This window comes from Choloepus didactylus, chromosome 22 (genome assembly GCF_015220235.1).
Source record: "Choloepus didactylus isolate mChoDid1 chromosome 22, mChoDid1.pri, whole genome shotgun sequence".
NCBI lineage: Eukaryota > Metazoa > Chordata > Mammalia > Pilosa > Megalonychidae > Choloepus > Choloepus didactylus.
This window is the reverse complement of record NC_051328.1, coordinates 22617599-22636163: the sequence shown is the minus strand read 5'-3', so window position 1 is coordinate 22636163 and position 18565 is coordinate 22617599. Positions and strand designations below refer to the sequence as shown.

Genomic DNA, 18565 nt, shown 5'->3' with positions numbered 1-18565 from the left:
ATAAGAAAACAAACCTGTATACCTTCATCTAGCACCTATCTTTTTAATTAAATTCAGTTTTATTGAGATATACTCACATATCATACAATCATCCATGGTATACAATCAGCTGTTCATAGTACCGTCATATAGTTATGCATTCATCACCCCTATCTATTTTTGAACATTTTCCTTACACCAGAAAGAATAAGAATAAAAAATAAAAGTAAAAAAGAACTTCCAAATCTCCCCCCCCATCCCACCCTATTTTTCATTTAGTTTTTTTCCCCATTCTTCTACTCATCCATCCATACACTGGATAAAGGGAGTGCGATCCACAAGGTTTTCACAATCACACTGTCACCCCTTGTAAGCTACATTGTTATACAATCATCTTCAAGAGTCAAGGCTACTGGGTTGCAGTTTGATAGTTTCAGGTATTTACTTCTAGCTATTTCAATATATTAAAACCTAAAAAGGATTAGCTGTATAGTGCATAAGAATGTCCACCACAGTGACCTCTTGACTCCATTTGAAATCTCTCAGTCACTGAAACTTTATTTCGTTTCATTTCACATCCCCCTTTTGGTCAAGAAGATGTTCTCAATCCCACGATGCCGGGTCCAGATTCATCCTTGGGAGTCATATCCTGCGTTGCCAGGGAGATTTCAACCCCCGGGAGTCAGGTCCCATGGGGGAAGGGCAGTGAGTTCACTACCAAGTTGGCTTAGCTAGAGAGAGAGGGTCACATCTGAGCAACAAAGAGGTACTCAGGGGGAGACTCTTAGGTACAATTATAAGCAGGTTTGGCCTGTCCTTTGCAGTAACGAGCTTCATAAGGGCAAGCCCCAAGATAGAGGGCTCGGTATACTAAACCACCAGTCCTCAATGTTTGTAAGAACATCAGCAACAATCCAGGTCAGGAAGCCCAACACCTCCACATTTTCCCCCAACTCCTCAGGGGGGCCCTGCATATATATTTTTCTTCTCTGCCCAGATTACTTTGGGATGTGTCCCTATTTCACTCTAACTTTATACAAACCTACCAGATCTCACTTCCTATTCAAAGTTCCATGTAATTATAGTGTTTGAACAAACTGACTGTAGAAGTTATATTGTTTTAAAAATATAGATCCTGCACCAAATAAACATCTCTTCCCTTGGTCTCACATGGAAGTTGAAGTTTTAAAACACAGTCAGTCAACCTTTTTTAGGTTCTAAAGAATTGGGGTAGCTGGTGGTGGATACCTGAAACTATTAAACTACAACCCAGAACCCATGAATCTCGAAGACAGTTGTATAAAAATGTAGCTTATGAGGGGTGACAGTGGGATTGGGAATGCCATAAGGACCAAACTCCACTTTGTCTAGTTTATGGATGGATGTGTAGAAAAGTAGGGGAAGCAAACAAACAGACAAAGGTACCCAGTGTTCTTTTTTACTTCAATTGCTCTTTTTCACTCTAATTATTATTCTTGTTATTTTTGTGTGTGTGCTAATGAAGGTGTCAGGGATTGATTTAGGTGATGAATGTACAACTATGTAATGGTACTGTAAACAATCGAAAGTACAATTTGTTTTGTATGACTGCGTGGTATGTGAATATATCTCAATAAAATGATGATTAAAAAAAAAAAAAAAATAACATCTACCCATAAGGGAATATCTTTAAACCACAAAAAAAAAAAAAAAAAAAAAAAAAAAAAAAAAACAGTCAGTTTCGACCTTTACCCTTTGGCTCGATTTGCCCTAGCCTTAACCAGATTTGCTTCATTCATATTTCTAATTGAAGTCTGGGCTCTTTTTCACCTTTTCTTTTTAATAGTTGCTGGATGTGCTAGTACTGACATTCATATCTGCTGAGCTCTAGCTCTGAGTTTCAGGTGGCATCTTTTTTTTCTAATGCTTCCTGTGTGCCAGGCACTGTCCTGGTGTCATTCTGGACATTTAAGGTGGTATAAGATCAGGCTCTCCATTCCTTCAGCATCCTACAGTCTGGTGGAGGAGACTAGAATAACACACTTCACAAGGTAAATGACGAAAGACTTAAGTAATAATTCAGGCAGCATGTAATTAATTGACAGAGTAATTTTTTTTTTTTAAGATTTAGTAAACAAGTGTTTCTCTGATGTGGCCAGAGATTTCTTGGTCAAGAAACTGGTGCTCCTTGAGGCTGACCACCACAACTTATGGCCAGTGCCATGGTGGAAGACCCAAGACTGCTACTTGTCTCCCCCTTGTTCTGAGAAGCATGTAAGAGGGCATCGCCTGGCCCCGTGGGTTGGGAAGGGTAAATGTTCATTGAAGTGAGTGAAAGTGTGAATCTGGCTATTGTCAGTTTGGGGCATGTAAGTTTGGGCCAAAATTGTTGATGGTTTGTCTTTTCCAGAGGCTCTCTGTGAGGATGTGTGCCATTGGAGCTATGCAATGCTCATCACATTCTTGGGAGGGCAGACTATGACACCCAGATTGAGCTTTGAAGTAGAACCAGGCCAACACATTAACAGAGGGCTAGTTCAAGGGAAACCAAGCCATTGTGGCACTTGACTCCTTGCCATCCCTTGTGGTGTGAACACAGGCAGGTGCTGGTTAGGCAAGGTGTGTCTAGAGACAGATCTCTGGAGGCTTTCTGTCTTTTTCCTGAATTTTAGGGTCCCTACAGAGGCCATTTCCAAGGAAATGTCCAGAAGGAAAGAAGAAATCCTGGGGTTCTTTGGCAACAAGCCTCCTGTTCTGATTCCTAGTGTGGAAAATCACTGGACTTTGGGCCACTTAATGTAAACAGGAAGGAGCAGGGGTGACCAGAACCTTCCGGGATCTATCTCCCAGCAGGACCGTCGGTCTTCTCCCCTTTCTCTGTTGGAGGAGGAGGAGGGTGTGAGTGAGGGTCCTTGGTCTGTCCTTGGAGGTAGGTGATCCCAGTTTCATGCTGCTGGGGCCAGGAGAGACCATGTCAGCTGGACCTGCCCTCTGGCATTGCTCACTCAGGCCCCAAAGGAGTCAGTAGGGCCTATTGTGACCATGAAGTTCATTCGTGTGCCTACGCTTTTTATTTTTAGTGCAAATTCTGACTACTTCAGCACCCGTGGAAGCAGTCAGGAGAACTGCAGTTTTCCCACAGGACTGCACGTGACAGAGCGTCCTGGCGCCAGGACCCCTCTGATCCCGATTCAGTTCCTCCCAGCCTCTGGGCCCCTGTGATTCTTGACCTCCCTGGCCATTCCAAGACTGCCCTCCAAGTGCTACCAAGACAAGCACTGGGATCACATTACAGGGGAAGTTCATGCTTTCCTGTTGTCCCAACAGGAAGAGCTAATTTGTCTCTGATAAATTTCTTTTAAAAAAAGTAGGTTTCTCCTTCTCTGGATATTCATTAGGTAAATGTTCACTGAGTTGAAAGTAGGCTAGAAATGAAATTAAACATTTTAAGTCATTTCAGATTTTCAAGAAAAACTTTTCTTTAAGTGGTGGAACATGTTCCAATGGACACCTTGAAAGTGGGACCCATTCTTTCCATCTATAAAGCTCTGAAGTATCTGTTTCTCCTATACTACTTAGGACAGGCACCATATATCAATTGTAGCAAAAATGCAATGTATTTTGCAACCCCATCCAATCCTGTATTCCCATATTTGAATCTTCTTATGTGATGAAAGTGTAATCTTCCGTGTTTCTCCCACATGGGTGTTTTTTTTTTTCCGCTATATTTGGGGCTGTGTCTTTTACCATCTTTCTCTCTTTCTTTATGTTACTTCTGTTTTCACTAAGGATATAAGCTGTAAATCCAGAATCTTTTTAGAGCTAGGAAAAAAAGATGGAATTACTTAGCTCTGTAATTGTTGAAGTATTCTAATCTTAGGTTAGCTCTTCTTGCCTGAGAAGCTTATCATTCTCTTTGAAAACCAAATAAGGTTAAACATCTTTCTTGTACTGCTCCATGCTAATCAGTATAAAAGGTAGATCATAGAGAATGTAAGGAATATAACAGTGATATAGATGTGCAGATATAAGGACATATATGACACACTGCTAGTCTCCTAAAACTTTTCATGCCAGTCAGTAGTACTGTACTTTCTGGAGATCATGGACATAAAATTCTAGAAATGTTGGGCCTGCAGGGACCTTGGAGAGAGCCTCTAGTCCAGTGGTTCTCAGAGTGTGGGTCACTGGATCAACAGTATCAGCATTACCTTGGAACTTGTTAGAAATGCAGATTCTCAGGTCCCACTGCAGACTTACTGAATCAGCCTATCAGGTGATTCTGATGCACACTAAAGATTGAGAACTGCTAATCTTGACCAACTTCTTAATTTTCATTTGAAGAAACTGAGGCCCAGGAATGTTAAGGAATGACGGATAGTTTGATTACCTCTTGTTGTCTTAGTGCTATAGGCAAAATTGCATTTTTTTCTTGCATTACATTTTTTTTACTCATTTTATTGAGATATATTCACATACCATGCAGTCATACAAAACAAAGCATACATTCAATTTGTTTGTTTGTTTTTCCTCCCCCCATTTTTCTACTCATCCATCCATAAACTAAACAAAGGGGAGTGTGGTCTTTATGGCTTTCCCAATCACATTGTCACCCCTCATAAGCTACATTTTTATACAATTGTCTTCAAGATTCATAGGTTCTGGGTTGTAGTTTGGTAGTTTCAGGTATTTACTGCTAGCTATTCCAATTCTTTAGAACCTTAAAAGGGTTCTTGCATTACTTCTGAGGCCATTGTTTCGGTTTGCTAAAGCTGGCAGTTGACTTTTACCATGGGGATTTATTAGCTTACAAATTTACAGTTCAAAGGTCATGAAAATGTCCCAGTTAAGGCATCAACAGGACGAGACCTTCTCTGAAGACCAGTCACCCCGAGTTTGGGCCCGTCTTTCAGATAGCAAGGCACATGGCATCTGCTGGTCCCTTACGCCCAGGTTTTGTTGCTTCAGCTTCTGGCTTCCCTGTCTGACTTTTTCTCTGAACTTCTCTGTTTCTCTGAATGTCATCTCTTAGCTTCTGTATATGTTTTATCCTCTTACAAAGGACTCCACAAGAGGATCAGGACCCACCCGGAATGAAGTGGGTCACACCTCAATTAAAATAACCTCATCAAAATGTCCCACCCACAATAGGTCTGCACCCACAGGAATGAATTAAAAGAACATGGCCTTTTCTGGGGTACCTAACAGCTTCAGACTACCACAGCCATCAAGATTGTTTCTTATGCTCATTCTTAAATAGTTTTTCCTAAAATTAATTGTTGGACTTTTCCTTCAGAGGTGTATGTTCATATCACACCTCTTATTTTGTTTTCCACTTTTTTCTGACTTTTTTTCACCTTCTTCCATCTCAGATTTCATACTTAAAGCTTTCCCATGAATTCCTTAAAGGGGAGAAGGACTCCAGTATGTTTTATTTCTTAGTTCAGAAGTCATTCAGGAAAATGTATTTTAATGTGCAAAGTGCCCCAACACCTTTGCCACAGATGAATGTTTTATTGCATCTATCACCAAAGGATGGGTCTCTGTGCCCAGTTTTTGGTACTTCTCTGCTTTGTTAGAAAAATACTTGTTTACCAACCCTTTTCCCATGGGCTCCTGAGATACCAAAAAAAAGGAAAAAAAAGGTCACTTCTCCACATGACCCAGGTAATTTAACCCCAGGAACACCAGTTCCTTGGGAATCATTCCGTGACCCCTGATCCAAGCCAGATACCTGCTGTATGCTCCCATACCCCCATTTATGTCACCTTCATTGCATTTATTCACAAGTGCAGTTCTACAGTTATTTGTATGATAACTTGATTAATGGCTGCTCCCCAACTAAACTCTCAAGTTCTCTGAGGTAGACCATGATTTTGGTCATAGTTGTATCCCCAGTGCTTGGCACACGGTCTAGCCCACTGTGGGTGCTCAGTACATACTTTTTGAATGAAGGCATTCACAAATCCTAACCATGCAAACCTGGTCTGCTGGTGTGAGTCAGGGAGCTAACATGGACCCACAGCCCAGGAGCAGAGATTGGGCTGTGGGCAAGAGTGATTCAGTCTGATGGCTTTCAAACTCATTTTTCTAATAGCCAAAGCTTTTTGGTAAAAGAAGAAAAGAAAAAAATAGAGTCCCTGAATTTTATGATAGATAAAAATGGCATTCTTCTTGGGCTGTTTCCCTGCTCTATTTGAAATCACTGGTTTAGCACCTCCCTCTAGATAGGGAAACAGAAGGGTGTTCCTGGGCCCTGAGCTGTGAGCCTAGCTCCATGTGCTGTGTAACTAGGGAGCAGAGAGGTGGTCTGCCGTTTCTCTGGGCCTCTGGTGCTCAAGGGCACATCACAGTGGTGCTCAAGAGCTGGAGAGAGGCTTGAGGCTTGAAACTTGTTCACCCTCCAGAAAAATCTGAACTTAAAAAGCAGTCAACTATGCTTTCCCCATTCCCTGAAGACAAAAAGTACTTTTCAGCTTCTCTAATCTCTCCTTTGACTTCCGAGCAGGAAAGCTAGATAAACTTATATAAACTTTCAGGGCAGCCCAAATCTCCCTAAAGGTAAAGACCCTGTGTAGCTGGCCTGTAAGAGCCTGATTAACTCCCACACTGTAATACTGCTTAAGTTCAGAAGCTCTCTTATTTTGGGGCCTAAGAAGAGAGGTCTCTTCCCCTTCCCTGAGACAGAAGTCATGAAACAGGGATTCCTTATCCTTGTTTTGTCACCACTAAACACCCAGCAGCCACAAAAGGGCTTTTCTCTCCCCGCTTCCCCCCTCCCCCCCCATCCCTGGCTCTGCACTGCAGTGTCCACCCTCACCCCAGTAGCTGAGTTGTTACAGCAGGAAGCCTCTGGGTTAGCCAGAGCTGCTGCTCTCACATGGGGTGGTTTTGTCAGCTTCGTCAGCCACATGTATTCTGCAGCCAAACAGCAGAGTTCTTGAGTATTATTCTCCTGAGCCTAATCTGAAATGAGGGAAGCACTAGGGACCTCCGAAAGCAGATAGTGATAGCAGTCATGGGCTAATCTCCCTGCAGGCCCTGCTTTGGGCAGCCCCTGTGCAGGGGCTCTTCCCCTCACCTTGCCTGCCTTACCTGCCTTGCCCTGCCCTCACTGCTCCCTGCCCTGGGCATGTGACACTTGGCCAGCCACTCTTTTGTCATCCTGCCAGCACCTGTCGTAAAGCTTTCATTATTTGGAGAAGAGCAGGAGATTGAAGAGTTTTGTAAACAGGAATTATGTCATAGGCTACTGATCCACATGTGTTCCCTGCTGTGTTCTTCCTTGCTTCTGAGATTCATCATATTGGGAGTTCAGGCCTGAGACTTGTACATGTGCAAATGGCAAATGCCTGTGGAGTTCTTGAGGGTCAGGATGGAGGGCAAGGTGGGAAGTGAGGGGAGCTGGAAGGATTGGCAGGCCAGGTTGTCTTATGTGGGCTTTGTCAGGATGTCAGCTTCCAGAGGGCTGGACTGGGCTTGACTCAAGGAGAGGCTTGATAAATAATCTGTATAATAGGAAAACTCATTTATGTTTGTGTTGATTTTTAAATTTCTTTTTCAAAAATCAAAATTTCAAAATATTGAACATAGAAATTATTTGCATGAAAAGCATAGCTTCTATATAAGTTAATTCCAAGTTACAATGGGCCCTTTTTTCCTATATTTATGACATCTGCCTGGCCTCTCCCACAATGATGGTAATAAAAGACACCATTGACAGAGCTGTGCCGGGCACTTTACATATGTGGTCTTGCTTGACTCAGTCTTCTCTTCTACTCTGTGAGGTAGACGTGACTCACCTTTTACAGAGTTGTAGACCAAAGCCCAGAGAGGTTTAGGAATTGACTAGTTCATTGAGCAATGAAATGAGAGAACCAGGGTTTGAACGCAGAAATGTCTGGCTCCAAAGCCCAAGTTCAGCACCAATAATTGGCTCTTCCTGGGCAGTCAGCCATCCTGCAGCCCATCCGTAATATAGGGTACCAAACATTTGTATCAAGTTTTTTTTTAAGTTTTTGTTGCAAGATACATTGCCTTATAGTTGCCATTGTTGCTGCTGAAAGATGGCCAGATGTGTCCCCTCTTGATCCTTTGTGAATGGAATCCATCCGAGTGCATTAGGGGAAGCTGCACCCTGTGGTGGGCCACTAGAAATTATCTGTGTCCTGACCATTGCCCCATCTGAAAACACTCAGAAAACTCTCAGAGGACTGAGGGCACAAACACCAGGGTTGCTGGAGATGCATGTACCCAGAGAAGGCACAGTCTTGACCTGGTTGCCCCCAGACATGGGCACTGGGTTTTGAAGGCAGCAACTCCAACCAGGAAGTGCCTGTGGAGTGCAGGAGTAGAGCTGGATGGCCCTGGAGGAGCAGCCCAAGTGTGCACTTGGCTCAAGATGGTCTTCAACCAGAAGAGTAAGCATGTGAGATAGCCCAGCCCAGAATTCTGGGTTCCAGCCACATCCCTGAGGCCCACCCTTGCCTGTCAGTCCTCTGTTCAGTGATTGTTGCTTCTCCCCCTCCACCAGGCCTTTTGACACAGCTCCCATCTTGAATTCAGCAACTAAAGCAGAATGAACTGGAGAGGGATTATGGTAGGCAAACAGATCAAAAAAGAAAATTTTGGAGGGGACATACAGATCATATAAGGCCCTGTGGGCAGGCCACTGTAAGGATTCTGGCTTTTATTCTGAATGAGATGAGAAGCCATTGGAGGATTTTATGCAGAGGAGTGATATGATCTGATCCATCTGAAGTTTTAACAGAACTATTCTGGCTTCTGTATTGAGAAGTGTCAGTGGAGATAAGGGCAGAAGTAGAGATCAGTTAAGCAACCACTGCAGGAATCCTGGCAAAAACCAGTGGTGACTTGGATGAGGAAGGTGGCAGTGGTGGTGGTGAGAACTGCAGGAGTCTGGATATAGTTTAAAGTCTCAGCCAACAGGATTAACTGATGATTAAAAGTAGGACGTGAGGTGACTCCAGTGATATGGGCTTCCATAATTCGAAGAATGGAGTTGCTATTGATTGAGATGGGGAAGACACGGGGAGGGATGTGTCAAGAGCTCAGTTTTGGATCCCACCTCCAAACTTACCCCTCTGCCTTGAATGTCTTTGTGAGTGATATTACAGACCATCTATCTAATTCCTGCACTCCTTGTAGGTTCCATGTAATCCCTTAAGCCCCAGACTTGAGGAATCCTTACTCTTGGCCTTTACCTTTCACAGTGCTTTTGCAGTTCCCTCTGTCTGGATGCCGTTTCCCCTTGTGCCCCCTGGAACACCTGCTCCCTTCAGGGTAACCCCAGTGTCACGCCCCTGTGAAGCCTCCTATCAGACCTTGAGCTTGTTCCCTCAAGAAGCCCATGACTTCTTGAGGGAATTGGGGTAGTTGCATTTGAGGCCCCACCATGGGCAGTGTCTGCTGAATGAGTAATGGATAACTGGGTGTCTTCACTCTTCCCCAGATTTCTTCAATAAGCCCTTGTATATTCCTCATCACTCATAAACCTAGGTATGCATCTAGTCCATACCACCTCTTGGGCTTCATCAGTTTTCTATTCAAGGTTATTAGAATAAGATTTCCTTCTACTTGAAGCACCCTCAGTTCTCAGTAGTACCCCAGGTGGTAGTGCTGTATGGTTGCTTATACCATCATGAGCTGTAATGGAGGAGTTTGAATCCTGTCAATTTCCTCATGGACGCTGCTCAGACCTCTAGCTCTCTCTCTCTCTCTTTGGGACTTCGTCTAGCTTTGCTTAGCTCTCTTTGAGTGCATTTTAGCTGCAGTGTACCCAAAACAGCTAAGGGCAGAAAGGATGTTTTCTCTTCCTTTCCCCTCCTACTGGAGCCAAGCATTTTCTGACCTTTGGATCACACTAACTCGTTGGACCAGTGTTTTTATAGAACAGTTTGTGGGAAATCTTAGAGCCGTTTCTGGAGATAGAACTGAAAGTACAAAGCCCATAACTCTAGAATATAGATTAGATTCTCTTGCACCAAGTTAGTTTACTATCTAATAAATGCATAAAGATACAGAGATATGTCTGAGAAGCATGTCCACCTCTCCATCCCACCTTTCTCTACTTCCCACTCCTGGTTTATGTCTTTTGCCTCTACTCTCATTTTCCTTTAAGAACTTACTTCTCTTTCTCCAACCCATGACTGTCTAGTCACAGTCACAGTCATTGGGGACCCTTTTCAGTCCAAGCTAAGCCACCTTGTGTCCTGTCCCAGGGCTTACCTTCTGGTCCCATCAGAGACTTTTCTGGATCCATCTGCCTTGGAGAAATTAGATCCCCACCACCACCCCCCACCACCCCAGCGTAACCCCCTTGAAATTTTGAGGTTTCCTGTTGTGTCTTATTCTCAGGTATTGGGAAGAATGTGGTTTGTGAGAAGGCAGCAACCTCAGTGGATGCCTTCCGGATGGTGACAGCCTCACGCTACTACCCACAGTTGATGAGCCTGGTGGGGAATGTGCTGCGCTTCCTGCCTGCCTTCGTGCGCATGAAGCAGCTGATTGCGGAGCACTATGTGGGCGCTGTGATGATCTGCGATGCCCGCGTCTACTCGGGCAGCCTGCTTAGCCCCAGCTATGGCTGGATCTGCGATGAGCTCATGGGCGGCGGGGGCCTGCACACCATGGGCACCTACATTGTGGACCTGCTGACCCATCTGACTGGCCGGAAAGCAGAGAAGGTGCATGGGCTGCTCAAGACCTTTGTGAGGCAAAATGCGGCCATCCGTGGCATCCGGCATGTCACCAGTGATGACTTCTGTTTCTTCCAGATGCTCATGGGTGGGGGTGTGTGCAGCACAGTGACACTCAATTTCAACATGCCAGGCGCCTTCGTGCATGAGGTCATGGTGGTGGGCTCTGCAGGGCGCCTTGTTGCCCGGGGAGCTGATCTCTATGGGCAGAAGAATTCTGCCACGCATGAGGAGCTGCTACTGAGGGACTCGCTAGCTGTGGGCACAGGGCTGCCCGAGCAGGGACCCCAGGATGTCCCACTGCTCTACCTGAAGGGCATGGTCTACATGGTGCAGGCCCTGCGCCAGTCCTTCCAGGGGCAGGGTGACCGTCGCACCTGGGACCACACCCCTGTCTCCATGGCTGCTTCATTCGAAGATGGGCTGTATATGCAGAGTGTGGTGGATGCCATTAAAAGGTCAAGCCGATCAGGGGAGTGGGAAGCTGTGGAGGTGTTGACGGAGGAGCCCGACGCCAACCAGAACCTGTGCGAGGCGCTCCAGCGGAATAACCTGTGAGCCCACACGTGGGCTCCCTGCCACAGGGCAGAGGGACCAGGAAAGAGACCAGGAGCCATGGTGGGAGGGCTTGGCAGAGATGGGGCTGTTGTTTAATGAGTCAGCTTGGGCTGGACTGGGTCTGGTTGAAGCCTAAGGTGACCCCAGGAAAGGACTCCCCTACAGCCATCTCATAGTCTTCAAACTTGCAGGGCGGGGAATGTTCCTGTCCCTTGGCTTGGGGCTAGCACGATGAGTACAGGGTGGAGCTGCTGCCAGGTCTCTGAGTTACCTAATGAGCAGGGCCAGCAAAAGGTTGACTCAGGCCTGTGGATAAATGACAGGCAGCCCTGTTTCCATGCCCTTCCTGGGCTGGGGCATCTCAGGATGGTGAGGGCCATGAGTCATCCCTCAGGAGCCTCCCATCATCCAGGCTGTCCCTTCCCTTGTGGGGCGGAGGGGGTTTCTTTAATCAGGTGAGCTCTCAGGGGCTACCTGATTAGGGAAGAGGGGCCCTGATTTGGCAAAGATGAGACAAGGGGAGGTTTAGAACCTCTGATAAATTTAATAAATCAGAAAATGTGACATCATGACATCTGGTTTGGGGGTTTTTGGGGGGGTAGATTGCTTTTCTTTAATAATGGCTTGTTTACTGCCGTAGATCGTTTATATTTTTCTCTTGCCTCATGACTCCTCAGCAGCTCTGAGCCTGCCATGGATCCCTCACCGTCTAATGGGCCACACAGCCTCCTGCCACTGTCCTGCCCTCATCTCCTCGTTTATAGCCAAATCCCAGGGACCCTCCAAAGGAATGGTTTTTCCTCAGAGAACAGGACTCAAGACTTCCTGTTGGGGTCTTGTGGGGCCTACCTTTCAGGGACATCATGGGAGAGTTTGAGCTGGAAGTCAGGAGGAATTCTGTTCCTGAAACCATGGCTTTGGCTCCAAGGGAGTCCTGGGACAAGGGAAGTGAGAAGTGGTTCCCAGGAGGCTAGAGGGGATGGACTTGAGGACAAACAGTTCTGTACAGCCCCTTGGAGCAAGTTTAGCCAACTGCTGCCTGACCCAGCCAGCCAGTCACCGGCCTTGCTTTCATTGACTGCAGTCTTCACAGGGACGCCTTTCGGCAACCTAAGTCGGACGTGGGTGGGGTGTTGGGAAAGGAACATCCATTCCCTTTGTTTCCTTATCTCACTTTGCCAGACTGCCAAGGTTGTTAAGCCTGGACCAAACTCTGTTCCCTTCTCCAGTCTTCCCTCTCTCTGCCCTTGCTCTGGGCTCCTTGCCAGAAAGGCTCAGAGGACTTCCCCCTCCTCTTGGCACCCCTTATAGAAATCACCAGGCCTGCTTTCCTGTATTGTATTTGTTTCAAATATTGTCCTTGTAAGATAAAATAACAGTGGGTAATATTTAGTGTGCTTATTGCCCACTGGGTCCCCCAGGAAAAACACTTCATGTGTATTACTTCATTTAATCTCCAAACAATGCTGAAGTGGTACTATTAATATTCCCATTGTTCAGATTAGGAAACTGAGGCACAGAGGGGCAAAATTACTAGTCTTCTATAAACCAGGACCATCGACTACAGAGCCTCACCCTGAACTACACTTTACCCTGACACTTGTGAATTGGATTCTTGAGTGTCCAGGCATCGTCCCTTCCCACTGGGGTCCCCGTCCAGGCTGCTGCCTCCTCCCTGCTGCTAGAATCCCACCCTGGCCTGAGCTAGGAGTGGAATACTGAGAGGGCCCATTGCTTGGATAGGATGCTGACAGAGTTGAGAGGTAAAGAGGGAGAGGCTACCCTCTTGCCCTTGGAAATGATCATCTCAGCTTCAGGTCATAGCTTTTGGCCATCTATGTCTGTGCCACTTCAAGACCCATCTCCTTGAGCCTCAACTAGGGTGGTGAGGGCCCTCCTAAATTGGGGAATTGAGCCAGAAAACACATCCACTGTACCTGACTCATTCCTACACAAGAAAGGACGTGTTGCTGACCCAGAGTGGCACTTAGGGTTTAAAGGACTGTGCTGCAAACTCCTGTCTACAATGAAGTCCCAGAAGTCCTGGGGCAGCTTGTAGTGGGCTCAGTGCAGTGCCACTTTCATGAGGACCCCAGATCCTCTGATGGCACTCCCAGAGCCTAGCCCCCCTCTCCCCCCCTATTCCGCAGACATCTTTACCATCCATACATCTCTTGGGTATCCAACTGGTCAGTCCCACATTGGGGAGGAGATGGGCCTTGAAGCAGCACAGATGCATGTGTCCAAAGAAGCCAGAAGGGTTCTGGTTCCCAGGGGTGACTGAGCCCGCAACTCTGGTTCCAGCCTTGTCCTGCAGCACCCCCTCCTGGAGGAAGGCAGCATCACCACCTCCCAGGACCTATTTTCTAAATCTTAAGGATGCCAGCCAGCTCTTCTCCGGTCAAAGAAAATAAGGTTCTTCTAGGCCAGTGAAAATGTAGTGCACCTCTTAGCTTTTCCCTCTGATACAGCAACCTGAGGAGAACATCCAAAATACCTGTTGCTTACTCTGAAACCCCCGACCAAATCTAGATCTCATACTAGCCCAGACAATGGCAGTAGCCTCCCCACCTTTCTGTCTTCTTGTCTTCTTCCCCATTCTGTCCTTCACACTACAACCCAAGCAACCTCTCCAAAATTTAGATCCCCCTTTGCCTATACCCCTCCTCGTCACTCCTCACTCCTAGACTGGCCAAACCTGGACTCCCGATGGCCTTGCCCTCTGCTTCAGCCACGCTAAGCGGCTTTCCCGCATAGGGCTGGCTTCTCCCACCCTAGCAGACTTCATCCCTGATATATGCTCTATCTGGAAGGCCACTCGGCTCTCTCCTTCAGGACTCAGCTGGAGGGCTGCCGCGACCATTTCTCCTCCTCCCCCAGGCAGAGAGGCAGTCACCCCCATCACCTGTGGTCCTTGGCTCTCCTGTGACGTCTCCTTGAATCATCCTGCCTCAGCATTTTCTCTTTAGAATGAGCTTCTAGGATCGGTAGTGGTTGGGGACTTGTTCCTTTCTGTGTCTCCCATTACCAACCCCCATTTAGACAAGCCTGCCAGGTAACAGCTATTAGTAAATGTAGAACATTTCCTCTTCTATGATCATCTCAGGGTATTTCTGACTTCATCTGTGAGGGGAAGATCAGGGACCAGAACTTCCTTATCAGTGCTGGCCTTACCACACTTCAGCCCTGGAGACCACACGGAGAAAGCAGATTCTCTGCCTTCTTGGGATCAGGCCTTACCTGGGAGCCCCCAGATCCACAGATTCTGCAGGACTCAGGAAAGGGCAGGGCCTCCCTTGATCCTAGGGTGTGGTCTCATACAAAGGCCACTTCTGCCCAGATGCTTCCTAGGTCATAGAGTGAGCAGGTCAAACTCAGTCATCTTGTAGGGCGCTCTACCTCTGGAAAATTCTGAGGATCTGAGCTCAGCCCTATGGACAAGATTCAGTGTCGTGGCTCCTGTGGACAGTATCTCCTGGTAGGGTGAAATCCCTAAGGAAAAGCGTGGGCAGAAAGAAGGCCTGCCCCGTGGCCTTGCCATGGGGCCAGTGAGTATCCAAGCAACCTCTAAAGGAGGGAGCAGCCTGGGATGATGCCAGGAAAGGAGACCATGCCCTTTTCCCTCCTGCTTCCTCCACCCAGGGCTACCTTCGGATGACCCAACCAGGCCAGGCCAGTCCGGGTTCTGGACTTCGGATAGCCTCGGCCTTTCAGATCCTGATCTCTCTGCAGCTTCCTCAGCTCCTCAGCTTGGTCTGATCTGGGAGCCTTGGTGGGGACCTCAGCTAGGCAGATGCAATGCAACAATGTTGCCCTTGGGGAGTTCGCAGGCTAGTCAGTGGAGGTGGATGTAGATGCTACAATACAAGGGCAACACTGGGCACTGCTTGGCCATGCAGGAAGTGAGTGCCCTGAACCAGGTGGAGGGATGAGGGAATAAAAGGTCTTTTAGGCAGGGGAAGCCCCACATCACAAGAAAAGATGGTGCTGGTCAGAGAATTACAGGAAGCCACTGAAAAGTTTTGAAGCAACTGGGGCAAGAGAGGCATGTGCTAGAGGGGAGTCACACCATCAGAGGTTCGGGTGCTTGTGTAGTAGGGCCACTGGGTGGATTGATGGGGTAAGAGGCCATAGGCAGGGAGAATAGTGAGGCTCTCTCCAGGAGATGACAGTGGCCCAAACAAGGGTGCTCTCTGTGGGTTCTGAGAGGTTCTCAGTCTGAGGGTAGATTCACTGGCCTTAATGCCTGATTGTAGGAGAGTAGGAGGTAAAGCAGGTTAGAGAGAGAAGAGATTTTTCATTTAATTTGGAGTTCCCTGCATCTGAGGTGTCTGAGGGATACACAGGAGGATCAGGATGTGAGGGTTTCCAAAATGACCAGCAATGGCCAGCTCTTCCCAGAGGCCCCTGAAGACTGGAAGCAGCATGCACTGGTGGTTTGGCTGCAGGGTTCCTTGGAAGAACATTCACATCCACTGCTGCCCCCTCTCTTAGTTTCCTCAGGCTGCCATAAAAAAGTACCACAACTGGGTAGCTTAAAACCACAGTTTATTGTTTCAGTTCTGGAAGCTAGAAATCTGAAATCAATGTCAGCAGAACCATGCCCTTATAACCTGTAGAAGAGAAACCTTCCTTGCCTTTTCTAGCTTCTAGTGGTTGCCGGCAGTCCATGGTGTTCCTCGGCTTGTAGCTGCATCACTCCCATCTCTGCCTCTATCTCCATATGGCCATCTTCTCTCTGTGTCCTCTCCTCTTCTTATAAGGAAACCACTCATATTGGGTTAGGGGTCTGCCCTGCTTCAGTTGGACCTCAGCCTGATGTAATTCTATCTGCAATGACTATTTCCAAAAAAGGTCACATTCATGGGACCAGGGGTTAGGACTTGAACATGTCTTTTCAGGGGGACACAATTCAACCCACAACATCCTGCCTCTCAGGAAAAAGGCACCAATGCCCCTGCCACCAGGGGCCACTCCTTGGGCAAGGGCTAGTCCAGCTGTGGTCTGGCGATGTGCAAAAAGTGTCCCAAAGCCAGCTATTCTAGGGGCAGGCGAATGAACTTTGTCATCTCACAGGGGGCGGGGGAGGGATCCCAAGTGCTGGTCCCCGAGAGGTCACACCAAATGCAGGCCCCCTCCCTGGGAGATAGGAGTAAGGCCAAGCACCTGCTTCCCATGCCCTGACAAACCCACCCTTTCTCTGCCCCAAGTTCCCCCCTAGTCACCTCCCTTGCTATCCCCTACTGTTACCCTGCTTGACCTGCAGATTCATCTGGGGAGCTTTTAAATACACAGAATCCAGGCCCCACCCTTGCAGACTTTGATTAAATCAGTTCCGGGGTGGCACCAGGAACCTATTTTTGTTAAGTTCCCAAGTGATCCAGATGACCAGTCAGACTTCAGACCATACACTGGGGAATCCTCCACCCTTCTCCCTCTTTGGGTGTCTTATTTGGGGAATCACAAAGTCTGAGAAAACGAAATATATTTATTGTTAGCAAGCCCAAGGTCCCACCATGTAGGGTCAGGAGCTCAAGGCCACACCCTACCCCCTTTCCTGAGGGCCTAGGCCCATAGGCTGCTGCTCTGGTTCAGGCTTGAGGGAGGGGCAGCCACCAGTGAGGTGGGATAGTCACTTGTGCTGAGGAGAGAGTGGGGGCACAAGTGGGGCAGTGCACACACTCAGCATCTTGTCGATGTCCACCTGGGTCGATTTATCCACCTCAGCCTTTAGCTGGCTGCTGGCCCTCAAGCTGGGTAGAAGCCCAGGCTCCTCTCCAGCCTCCTCTGTCCGGGGAGCCAGAGCGTGGGTGGGGGGCATTAATGTACTGGGGCAGGACAAAGCAAGGCCTGAGCCCAGCTCACCTGACATGGGCAGCAAGGCCTGCAATTGCTCCACTCCTGCCTCAGGGACCATAGCCAACTCTGGCTCAGGCTCCGGCTCCGCCTCAGCCTCCCTGTCCCCCTCCTCTGCCTGGTTCAGCTCAGGATTGTAATAGTTGATGTACTGGTACAGGGGCCGCAGGCGCTGGGCCTTTCCTGCAAGGACCCGGGGCAGGAAAGAGGCTGGAGCACCAAGCTGTGCCATGTCAGGGGGCCCAGTAAGCAAGGGGAAAAGGGAAGGCCCAGGGGCTGCCACTCACGCTCCAGCCCCAAGGTCTCTGAAGATGCAGGCACTGTGCCAGCTGTAGCTGGGAGTGCTGAAGTCCCCAGAGTCTTGCGCTTCTTGGCTTTTTTGTGCTGTTTGGGAGATGGTGAGAGCTCACTCTGGCTGCCCTCCGGCTCCTCCCTCTGCAGCAGCAGTCCCGGTGGCATCTCAGCTTCACCCCTAGGATGGGCATTGTGACTAAGCCCTGGAAGGCTGGAGTACCAGAGCCAGGTACTGGAGTCTCAGGTGCAGCCTCCACCCACTAGCTCCCATGCTGAGTCTAGGGATAGCCCTGCCTGCCCACCACCCGGGATCGTGGAGGTCCCAGGCTAGACCAGGGCCCAGAGCTCATGTGAACTCAATTCCCTCCAAGGTCCTGAGGCTCCTCCTCTTTTTGTTCTTCCTACACCAGGGCCCTTGAGGGACAGAAGGGGTGGGGGTGGGGTGGTGATGGTGGTGGCAGGGTCTGCTCTGCTGGAGGGCAGGCTTTAGGAATCCTACTGGGGTGTGAGCCCCACTCCCAGCCCTGCAAGCTACTCTCTGAAAGCCCCCTCACTTGACTGGCTTCCTCTTGGGAATTTGACCCGGTCTGACAACAGAGACCATAGGCCTGGGGCCCTTCTCTTCTAGTGTGTCCTCCTCTGGCTTGAGCCTCTCCTCTGGCTTGAGTCGCTTCTCCTGGAGCTCTGGCTCTGAGGCTTGTCCTTCTGGACACTTGTCTTCACCCTGGAGCCAGCAGGCTTCGTGGACTGGCACCAGACAGGGGTCTCCTGTCCCTGGACACTAAACAGGACACACAGGTAATTGGTCACCCCCCTAGACAAAGGATACAGGAATCAGCCTGTGGAGCCGGTCTTGGAAGTTAGAGGGCCGGGATCAGCCAGAGTTCGGGTCCCCGGAGCTCCGTGACCTAAGTGCTTGAAGGCTACAGGGACCGATGGTCACCTCAGAGCTGTTAGCGCGGCAACCGGGCGCCTCTGCGTGCGGTGCGGGCGCCACGGTTGTCTCCTCCTGAGTCCCCAGACGCCTCTCCGCCGCTGCTGAAGCCATGGCTGCGCGGGGTCAGCACATCCTAGATGGCGGCTTGCGGGGCGGGCACGAGGGGTCTAGCGGACCCCGCGTTGACTGGAGAGAAGGCCGGGAGACGAGTGCCGACCTGGGGATGGCGACTGGCAGCCGTTCT

General features: G+C 48.5%; 2 protein-coding genes across 7 annotated transcripts in view; one reads left to right on the top strand and one right to left on the bottom strand.

The window, feature by feature from the left end:
* The window catches only part of GFOD2 (glucose-fructose oxidoreductase domain containing 2), a 54612-nt gene extending 36467 nt beyond the window's left edge, over positions 1 to 18145 (top strand). For 4 of the 6 annotated variants that reach the window (XM_037815656.1, XM_037815654.1, XM_037815655.1 and 1 more), the window contains 2 exons: positions 10336 to 11230; positions 11912 to 17521. In XM_037815656.1, the coding sequence (XP_037671584.1) occupies positions 10392 to 11230; positions 11912 to 12545 (1473 nt within the window). In that variant the 5' untranslated portion in view covers positions 10336 to 10391 and the 3' untranslated portion in view covers positions 12546 to 17521. The other 2 variants (XM_037815659.1, XM_037815658.1) reach the window with 2 other exon arrangements.
* On the bottom strand, positions 16465 to 18562 carry C22H16orf86 (chromosome 22 C16orf86 homolog). Its single transcript, XM_037815667.1, has 4 exons — positions 18328 to 18562; positions 17939 to 18165; positions 17378 to 17562; positions 16465 to 17273 (listed from the first exon to the last, which is right to left on the bottom strand). Exons 1-4 carry the CDS (start codon positions 18430 to 18432, stop codon positions 16867 to 16869), a joined length of 924 nt encoding a protein of 307 aa, XP_037671595.1. The 5' UTR covers positions 18433 to 18562; the 3' UTR covers positions 16465 to 16866.
* Between the last annotated feature and the right edge of the window lie 3 nt (positions 18563 to 18565).